General features: G+C 44.4%; 1 protein-coding gene across 1 annotated transcript; it reads right to left on the bottom strand.

The window, feature by feature from the left end:
• Positions 1–756: 756 nt before the first annotated feature.
• LOC143584988 (uncharacterized) lies at positions 757–4,096 on the bottom strand. Its single transcript, XM_077066892.1, has 2 exons — positions 4,046–4,096; positions 757–2,397 (listed from the first exon to the last, which is right to left on the bottom strand). The coding sequence occupies exon 2, from the start codon at positions 2,334–2,336 to the stop codon at positions 966–968; it is 1,371 nt and encodes a 456-aa protein (XP_076923007.1). The 5' UTR covers positions 2,337–2,397; positions 4,046–4,096; the 3' UTR covers positions 757–965.
• Positions 4,097–10,715: the final 6,619 nt, after the last annotated feature.

A 10,715-nucleotide genomic window follows, 5' to 3' on the forward strand; every position in this document is an offset into this window, starting at 1 on the left:
ACCAACATTCACAACAGTGAGCAAAAACATGTAAGCTGATTGGAGATTTACCAACATTCACAACATGTTCCATCTGCACACCAAACCAATTCAGAGCATGCATTAAATAAATTTCAGAATTTTTTGTTTATTGGGGAGCTTGATGGTGTCTCACAATTATGTGATACAAAAAGTTCCTCAAAATAACATAATAATAATCAATCCATCAAGTTACATAGCAGCCTCCAACTAAGTCGTCACAAATTCAAAAAATGAATACAGAGTGGAGATTATTTGTTCTTGTAGGTCAATCCTAAACCTTTGAAAAAAATTGGTTTCCTACCACTTGAATTTATTTGGAAACTGCTTCTGCAAAACCCTAATTCTCTCCCATAAAGCGAATTGCTTCACATTTGACAAACAAAAAGTAAAAAAAGTAAATAAATGATTTGTATACACTTGAGATGTATTATTGATACATAAGCCATGTTATAGTATTATTTATCCAGGCAGACAGTAGCTTAACATCCTTGCTTAGTAAGAATCTAACAAAATTTACAGCAATGCCACCGACGAGCATCATGTTTCTCTCTGCAGCCGCATCAATTCAGTGAACTTACTTTTTTTTAATTCCTTTCTTGTGAAGCCCTTTTTCATCTTTCCTATTCCCTATGATCTCATTAAAAGAAGCCCATCCTCCGCCACACATTGAATTTATGTACTTTGAAACAAAAAAATAAAATTGATATATATATTCAATGCAGCTTTTGCTTGAAAGTTCAAATGCAAAGAAAAACAAGAAAAGAAATTTAAAGGATATTATGAATTACCTCAAAGAAAAGAAAACTTCACGTAACTTGTGAACGTGAGTACGCGACTGAACGTTTAAGCATCTCCTGAAAGTCATTCAGATTGTTTTGTGCAGATAATTTTGCACAAAAGTTTCACGGTTCAGTAAATTCCCATTTCAACAATTAATCCTATAACTACTGCAAAATTGTAGACAACCGTATTTTTGACTGAAGCTTTCTTGCTTCTGAGTATAAACCTGAAGAACGAAGACCTTTAACAACAACCCTTTGTGTCGGTCTAAACACCTTCATTCCCTGATTCAAACAAGCTAACAAAACCCTATACGCATCAAAATATCTCCTTTCGTTGCAAAGATTATGCACCAATGAGGTGTAAGTAATACAATCTCTTACATCCATCTTCCTAAATATCCTCAAAGCCTTATTAATGTAACCAGCTTTACATAATCGATCAACCATGCAATTATATGCAACTAAATTACAATCAAAACCTAATGTATCCATATATTTCAAATGTTTTAAAGCGCCATCGATATTACCTGCTCTGCATAGCCCATCGATTAATGTAGTGTGTGTATATTCGTCACATTTTAATCCTGCTTCTTCAATTTCATTCAACAAATTATAAACTTCTTCCAACCTGCCTCCTATGCAATACATGTTAACCAAGATATTGTAACACACAATATCGAGCTTAATACCCTTTTCAATCATTAACTCATAACATCTATGTGCTTCGTTTAATCTACCAATCTTAGCAAACGCACTGCTGACTGTGCAATATGAAAACGCATCATACGTGTATCCTTTATTTTTCATTTCATAAAAGACCTCAATACCGTCTTCAAACTTGCCGGATCGAAAAAAATATTTCATAAGGGTAGTGTAAGTACTAGCATTAGGTTCAAGATTTGATTCCTCAAGCTCCTTTAAAACCCGTATTGCAGCGCGTAACCAGCCCGATTTACAAAGCCCGTCAATCAATATGTTGTATGTGATCAATTGAGGAACAAACCCATTTTGCTTAAAATACCGGAACAACTTTAAGGCACTACTGGTATACCCGTTCTTGCAGAGACCGTTAAACATGGTGTTCAGGGAGGTTGAATAAGGGGATAAATTGGTCATAATATTATCATGGAAAACTGTATTAGCTTTCTCGGGTTTGTTTAATTTAAAAAACCAATGCATTAAAGTATTATAACTCCAAACATCGGGTGGGATTCCGAGCATAATCATTTCATCGAAAAGCTCAAAGCATCTTGATAATAAGGAATGGTTAGAAGCGCCAACTATTAAAGAATTATATGTAATGACATTTGGATTAATGTCTGCTTCTCTCATTCTGCTGAGGATTGAATAGCCTGCATCAAGGTCAACAAAACGACAATATGCGGCAACTAATGTGTTGTATGTAACAACATTTGGTAGTGTCCCTAACCTTATAGCATCAATAATAACAGCTTCTGCTTTTTCTAGTTGTTGGACTTTACAAAATGACGCTACACTTATATTCATTAGCCTTGTTGATAACTTACAAACCATTGCTTATCAACCCTGCGATATTCAACTGTCAAGCTCCATTCACAATGACATGATGAACCCTCTGTAGAAAAGTTAATAATATTAATAAAATCATCACCAAGAAAGCATATTATTTTCATTGATTGATTACCAAAATCAAGGCTGAAATGAAATCCTCTTCACAATGACGTTTATTTTGAAAACATGTGTGGATTAATATAACCCCTTGTTTTTTAACCATCAAATCATTCAAACGATTACAATAAAGTGGCAGGTAAACGGGCAACAAGCTGCGCCGCAGCCCTCTTGTGGTTACATATACTGAGAAGATATTGGAGGGATTTAATTGTCATTTTGATAGCGTAAATGACAACTAAACTAAACTCTATAGTTAATGCAAGTACGTAAGAAGCGAGAATTTGCCATAATAGATATTATCAGATAGAAGTTTTCTTTTCTCTCTGTATGATTCTTTCATTTTAATTGTGCTTGTGAAATTTGTGAATTTTATTTTAAAAAAGCCTCTACAGTCTACATAAGTGATCAGTCATATGTATAACATACCAATCAACAAGAACAAATAAAAGCAAAATCATAGACAATCTATCCAGTTACTGCAGAAAAAAATATCGGATATCGGTCAAGGACCGATATTCGAGATATCAGTTATCGCGGTGAGAATATCGGTAGTTTAATATCATGCAGAATTTATATATATGGCAATTTAAAACCAACAACTATGTATACTCTCCTACCATTAGCAGATTAATCTTTTTACAACTTACAAATCACTGACAATTGTAGCAAGTAGGAACTGATTAAAACTTAAAACACTAACATTACACACTAAAAATTGACGATTAGGACATAAAAACCTGATATCGGGAAATATTGGTCAATATTATTATCAATAGCGATATTTTGCTAGAAGTCCGAAAACCGCTATAGCAGCAACATTGAATGCATAGTTTGCTAAGTTAAGACATCCTAGAATAATAAGATGTGGGCTTGGAGACATATAATGCATGGGATGACCTAACTTTATATACCTGTATTCGCATAAAGTTTGAAACTTTACGAATTAGAAACTGTAGGGGTATGGTACTAAACCCGGTTTTACGACCCTAAATTTATTATGTTTGGCTTATTTTATTATATGGACTAATACAATGTTATTGGGCTGAGGGGGTTTTGTGGAGGTAACACTAACTGGGCTAGGCCCATTAGGGTACCATAATGGTGGCCATGAGGCTCTCTATATAAGGAGATCTCCACCTCCTTATTAAAGGGTCATGCTCAATAAGAGCCACCACCACTTTTTTGTGTCTGTAAACAAGAGATCTTTGAGATTTCTTAGCAGTCACCTCCACACCCCCGAAAAACCATTGCAGGTCTCAAGCAACCGGAGAAGAAGATCAAGACGTGGTTCGTTCATCTCGAAAATCCGTGGGAACATCGTCATGGATCAGGTCAGATTCATTTCGTGCTTCGACAGAAACAGAAGGCATTTCATCGAACAGCTGGTGTGCAACAATAAAAAAAACCCACGAAATCAGAAATGCAAATATTTTTATCAAGAAATTTGCAGTAAAAACACAGTAGCAACAAATGGGTTTCAAGTTTTAGCAAACCTTGGAGGGAGCTAATAATACCTACCGATTAACCCATTGACCAGTTATTACATCGAATGGAGATTCAAGAATTGAAATTGAAAGGAGAGTTAAATGTACCTGAGTGATTTGAGTTGAGTTGACGATCACCGTTAATCAGAGGTAGTAAGTGAGCAAGTGAAGAAACACTAACCGGACCCCGGACAGATTACTGGTAACCTGGGGGTTGGAGAGATGTTTCCCACGAGGGGTTAGACCCTTGGAAGATGGTTCTTCTGATAACCTGCAAAACAGACACCGTGAGCTCGTCACTGAGAAGGGGGGGGGGGGGTTCCTCCTTGTGACCACCCTCCGGCGTGAGAATCAGACTAGATTGCTCTTTAAATATAAAAGTATATTAAGAGATTGCTAGAGCAGATATCAGGTATAATATGATAATGTAGTAAGATATGATGATAATAGATAAGATCAGATGGTCATACCATTTGTGGTATTTATAGCCGAAGGTAGGTTTCCAAGAAGGTATGGCCGGCTGCAACAGTGTTCCTGTTCCACCAACAGTAGCCTACGCACGTGCCCTGCTGGTAGTTGGTGGGTAGGTAGCGGCTGATAGCGACCAGGCCTGCTGTATACTATTCCTGTTCCACCAACTGACGGCTACGCACGTGGTATGGCAGTAGTTGGTGAGTAGGCAGCGGCTAATAGTGATACAGTACAGGAGCATGCTGCTCGCCATACTGTATCAGTGAGCTGTCGTATCTCTGATCAGATCTTTCGCCCATACCTCGTCAGGTACAGTAAAAGATCCTTCAGTATACGGACTGGCTTATTTGGGCGGGAGTATTCCCCCTCCCGCCTCTGTGCGGGATTGCTCCCGGCTTGGCTCATTCCTTCAGGTGACACTGAATGATGGAGAGCTAAGTGCCTTGTGCGTGTAGCCATGCTGCGCGGGTGGTCTTCCCTAATGGCTTGTATCCGAGGCTGCGGGGACAGGCGGAGTCCTTCACCATTGGGAGGCATTTCCTGCGGGACCAGCTTGCGTACTGCGCGTAAGGACGTCACGTCTCTGAGCATGGTTGGTCCTGCGGATCCAGTTGGTCTCTGCGCAGACGTCCCTGTTTAAGGTGAGTCTTGCGGGTCCAACTGGGCTCTGCTGGGACCTACCTCTTCAAGTCCCCCCAGTCCAATGTTCTTCTCATGAGTGTTTAATAAAGTGAGGTGAACTTTTGGACTTGAGCAAAGGGTTTTGAAAAGGGTTTTGTAAGGTTTTCCATGGGGATTCTTTCCGCGGAAGTCCTTGTCACTTGCAGAAATGCCCGAGTTTCCTGCTTGGTCTTTGGGTATGATGCGGGTAGATCTGTAACCTCCTCGCAAGTCAGGAGCATTGAGTCCCAGTTGTATGTATTTTCCATGAGGTTTTGGTAGTTTTGAACATAGTGATCAATTATGTTAAGACCACCAATTCCGTCTTGGAGCTTCAAACAACGTAGTTCTCGACGTTCCCGCTATGCGGGGATGTTATTTCCGTTTCCGCAAGCATTGCCCAGAAGATCCTTCTTGGTTTCAATTCCCAGCGGAGCGCTAGGTATGTGAAGGGTTTTGCCTTAACACTGTACCTGCGCTCGTCTTACGGTTACTTTACTTCCTAGGTATTCCTGGCGTCAATTCCCTGCGGGTGCTAGGTATGTGAAGGGTTTTGCCTTTACACTGTACCCGCACCCGTCTTATAGTTACTTGGTTGCCGAGGTACTTGGCTTCAATTCCCTGCGGGTGCTAGGTATGTGAAGGGTTTTGCCTTAACACTGTACCCGCATCCGTCTTACGGTTACTTGTTCACCAAGGTTTTCTTGGCTTCAATTCCCTGCGGGTGCTAGGTATGTGAAGGGTTTTGCCTTAACACTGTACCCGCAGCCGTCTTACGGTTACTTGTTTGCCAAGGTTTATTTGGCTTCAATTCCCTGCGGGTGTTAGGTATGTGAAGGGTTTTGCCTTTACATTGTACCCGCATCCGTCTTACGGTTACTTGCTTGCCAAGGGGTAAGGGGTATTTTCCCGCCTACTTTTTAATATTTTCGAATTTTGAATTTTGAAATTCGAAGAGTTGGTGAAAAGATAACAGTCCAAACCTCTGAAACGTCGTGCGACGGTTTCTTCTGACTGTGTCAGGACGTGCAGGAAGTTATGTTGACGTGACAGAACATGGTCATTCCAGACGCCTTTTCAGGCGCGTGGGCGTGATTTTTCGGGCGCGTGGCCGCGAAATTACTGGCACACGTCCTTTCTACAGCTGTTGCCAGCTTGCTTTTTGCCACGTGTCATAGTTTCATTGCACCGTCGATTTCTCTCTCCTCCGCATTAAATTCACCGCATTAATTGCGATTAGTATATAAAGGGGGAGAGGCCTCTTTGTAATCCACACTTTCACCTCTCTTCTTCTTCTTCTTAGTGATTTCCGGCAAATACTCCCCTTTTTCAGGCAAGCATTTTCCCGAAATCACTCTTCTTTCTGCAAAAATGTCTTCTCATGATGCTGAAGCTGTAGCCGACGATAGGAGTACTGCTGGCGAATGCCAGTGTGCTCTACCTGTCGATCAGTACCAGTACATCGTCAGGAAGTTCATGCTCGAGTCTCTCGAGCCTGAGTTTCCTGAATCCCACCAGACTGTGTACGATGCCCCCAGTGGCAAGATCGGGGTATATGCTGCATTCTTTGTTTATGGGAACCTTAGGTTCCCATTGACAAAGTTTGTGTACCGTGTCCTGGAGAGGCACGGGGTGCACCTGACCGAGGTGCATCCGATGGCGATTGCCAAGGTCCGGCACTTCGAGTGGGTGTGTCGGATTCTGGGTATTGAGCCCTACGTGGACCGCCTGATGACCTTCTATACTTGGAGGTGCGTCCAGGGGTGGTACACCCTGACAACCCGTATCAAGGGTTTGAAGATCTGCGTGACCGAGCGCAGTCTCCGATCGTGGAAGCGGGAGTTCTTCTACATCTCTGCCCGCGCCATCCCCATTGCTATGAAGTTCAAGAAGGGTCAAGCGCTTCCGAGCCTTCACGCTTCCAGCTACCAGGAGGCGGAATGGTTCGCGAAGATATCCCGGGTCCAATCTCCGGTTTACCGGTTTGCGGAGTCCGGGATGGTGCTGCTGGGGATGAGCCGGGTATGGAAGGATGCTTCCCGGTTTCCCATCCTTCTTGAATACGGTTTGAACTCTATTCCTTATGGTATGTCTTGTCTTTCTTGCTGATATTAGTTAATTTTCTAACTGTTTCTTTTTCATTCAGAGGGGAATAATTTGGAGTCGCTCCTGTTCCCGCGGGAAGCTGACAGTCCCGTGCGGGTGGGCACTCGTGCTCTGGACGACAATGAGTTGCCCATCCTGGAGCAAACGGCGGATAGGTTTGTGGAGGTCTATCCGTCGGGCCAAGAGATCCTGAGCCACCGGCGGCCAGGTAAGGAGATATTCTATCCTGAACCCCTCAATGCTGTACCCGTTGCTGGAAATCCTTACATCCTATCTTCTTCTGAGGAATCCGCAGATGGTCCTCCCCTTGTGCGGAAGAAGAAGGCTGCTGCCGGCGTGAAGGGGAAGGAGAAGGCCTCCACAGCTGATCCAGTTGTTCTATCTGACTCGGAGTCAGATAGTGAAGAGGTGGCGGGGGAGCCCGGTGGTGAGAAGACCACTGCTCCGGAGGCTACGACCGTTACCTCCGGAGAACCAACGAAGACGACGGTGACCGGTACCAAGAGGCCGGCTCCATCGGGTTCCTCCCCGCCCGTCCGTACGTTCAGGGTCAAGAAAACCCGTAAGTACAATCATAGTTTGTCTTTGCAGATTTATTACTTCATAAATTTATCTTTAACACTTTCTTCTTTGTGCAGGCGTGGATGTTGACGCATTCCGGGGTGAAGCGCAGAGGAGTACCCTTCCGCCAATGACGGTAGGCTTGGTCAGCCTACCTGAGGCGTCGACCCAGGTGCCTGCGCCAGCTACCGCTGGTTCAGTTGTTCCCTCTGAGCAGACTGTTCCAGCGGAGATGACGTCACCGCCGGCTGTGAGTGCGATTTTTACAGCATCCTTCACAGAGCCGGCGGTTACTGCTGCTGCCTACGAGGCGGCGACCGCGGCGGCGACCACAACGACGACCTCGGCGGCTGCCACCATGCCTGCGCCACCGGCACCGATGGCCGGACCATCAGGTACGCGCAGGGCTTCCCGCCGATCTTTGCCACCTTCCCGTCTGCCTGACCTGTTGGATGGATTTCCTTTAGGTTCAGGTGATGGGTTTGGCGGCTATCGGCCTGTCATTGACCCTACAGGTGCGTAGGGTTCCTTTCTTTTCTCTTGTTTTTTATCATCTTTTCCTTACTGCCTTTGTTTCTTTTGCAGTGTCGGATTCCAATGAAGTGTATGTTCCACGATGGAACATACGCCGAGGAACAACCCTTCGCACACCTGTGGAGTGCGTGGACTGGGCTCGCCACGCTGCTCCTCCGGGTGCGTTGGGGGAAGCCATGGTTAGCTACCAGGAGGGTAGGCTAACTAATGAGCTTCGGGTTCTCCAGGCCCGGATGCAGCCGCGCGTCGAGCTGCTTTGTCGTGAAAACGACAAGTTGAAAGCAGCTCGCGCCAAGGACATATCTGAGGCGCGTGCTCTTCGGGAGGAGAACCAACAGCTGGCGGCAACTGCCGCCGACAAGGAGAAGGCCTTCAAGGCCCTCGAGGTTGAAGTTCAGGCGTGACTCAAGGCCCGCTCCAAGGCTGCCCAAGCTGTGAATGAACAGCTTCGGCTGGCCAGGGAGACTGCGCGAAACGCAACCGAGAGGGTTGCCAAGGCTGAAGCCGTTGCTGAGCCTTTGCGTGTGGAGAATGAGGAGCTCAAGGCCAAATTAGAGGCTCTCCAACGCGCTCATGATGCCTTGGCAATGGAAGATGCCAAGAAACTCCAGGAAATCCTGGACCAGAGGGGGGTGCTTGACCACACCGAGCGGAAGCTTAAGGGCGTCGAAGAGGCTGCCGCAAAGGAAGTTTTACTTGCCAACCTTAACAAGAGCGAAGCCGAAAGCGCCCATAACGAAGCTCAAGCTGCCCTCCAATGGCTTCTTCGAGAAGCGTTGCCTCAGGTATGTTTAGTTTTATCTTCACGCTTTTCTTTTGTAAGAAAAGGTTCTAATACTTGTGTTCTTTGTAGGTTGTGCGTCGGGTCTTTTCAGAGACCTCTTACGATGATGCTATGACCGCAGCCCTCAACGCTTCTCATGAGGATGGGGAAAAGGCCGGCTTCCTGCTTGGTCTAGGGTTTGTTGAGAAAGGCGTCCCGCCTTCCAACTTCCCTTTGTTCGATGTGGATACCGAAGCCATTTATGACCAAGCATTGAACCAATACGCCGCCTTCCCGCATCCAGTGGTGGAGAAGGTGGACGAAGTAGCTGCTGCTGATGATGGGTTAGCTGTCCTCAAAGCGTTCCTCGAACCACCCCGTTTTTCTGACGGAGCGGGTCCAAGTGGAAGCGGCCCTGAAGCTTGATCCTGAAGATCCCTTCCCATTGCTAAGATAGACTTGTATAGTTTTATTCTTTTAGGCGGGTAGTTACCCGGCCATTCTTGTAATATATTCTTGAAATATTAATCTTTTTGCGTATAAGATTGTTATTTCCTTCTTTGGGTTCCTTGCTTTATAAACTTATGACTTGCATACTTAGTTTAAATTAGCAATTTTCCAAGTGTTTAGAATAAGAACCTTTGAACGTGGTTGATAATGGGTTAAAGTTTCGCTTCCTCCTTCGTGATTGTGCGGGTAGAACCGTCACTTGCACTTGGTAGGATGGCTAAACTTTAGCCTTCATCTGACCTGCGTGTAGGTTTTCCTTTTCGAAATTTCTTAAGGCATTAAGATAAGTTAACCTTTGAACGTGGTTGATAATAGGTGTGAAGTTTTGCTTCCTCTTTCGTGATTGTGCGGGTAGAACCGTCACTTGCACTTAGTAGGATGGCAAAACTTTAACCTTCATCTGACCTGCGTGTAGGTTTTCCTCATCTTTTGAGGATAAGTTAACCTTTGAACGTGGTTGATAATAGGTGTGAAGTTTTGCTTCCTCTTTCGTGATTGTGCGGGTAGAACCGTCACTTGCACTTGGTAGGATGGCAAAACTTTACCCTTATCTGACCTGCCTGTAGGTTTTCCTCATCTTTTGAGGATAAGTTAACCTTTGAACGTGGTTGATAATAGGTGTGAAGTTTTGCTTCCTCTTTCGTGATTGTGCGGGTAGAACCGTCACTTGCACTTAGTAGGATGGCAAAACTTTACCCTTATCTGACCTGCGTGTAGGTTTTCCTTATCCTTTTAAGAATTTTGTTTTTGATCATTCGACGCGCGGTTGTCGATAGGTTAGTGCAGTTTCCTTTCATGATTCATGCGGATAGACCGGCACTTTCATTTAATGGGAGAATTGAACTTTTCCTTCAACTGACCTGCGTGAAGGTTTGCCACGTTATTGGGTTCGTGCGGGTAGGACCGCCTTCCCACGCAACGACTTCACGTAATGTGAATGCCGTCACCAGTGTTGCATAGTTTAACCGTTCGACGCGCGGTTGCGTGAAGGTTTGTCACGTTTTTTGGGTTCGTGCGGGTAGGACCGCCTTCCCATGCAATGACCTCACGTAATTATGCGGTGAAAACCGGCATATTTGTGTTCAGAAAAGTATAAATGTAAAATCATCAGCTTCGATGTTCTTAAAAGGGAATCATTTCCATTAGAAGTGGCTCTTGGCCTTTTCTTTACAA

Source organism: Bidens hawaiensis, unplaced genomic scaffold (genome assembly GCF_021521415.1).
Source record: "Bidens hawaiensis isolate Kalapana, Puna unplaced genomic scaffold, B.hawaiensis_p1.1 tig00033523_1, whole genome shotgun sequence".
NCBI classification, from domain to species: domain Eukaryota; kingdom Viridiplantae; phylum Streptophyta; class Magnoliopsida; order Asterales; family Asteraceae; genus Bidens; species Bidens hawaiensis.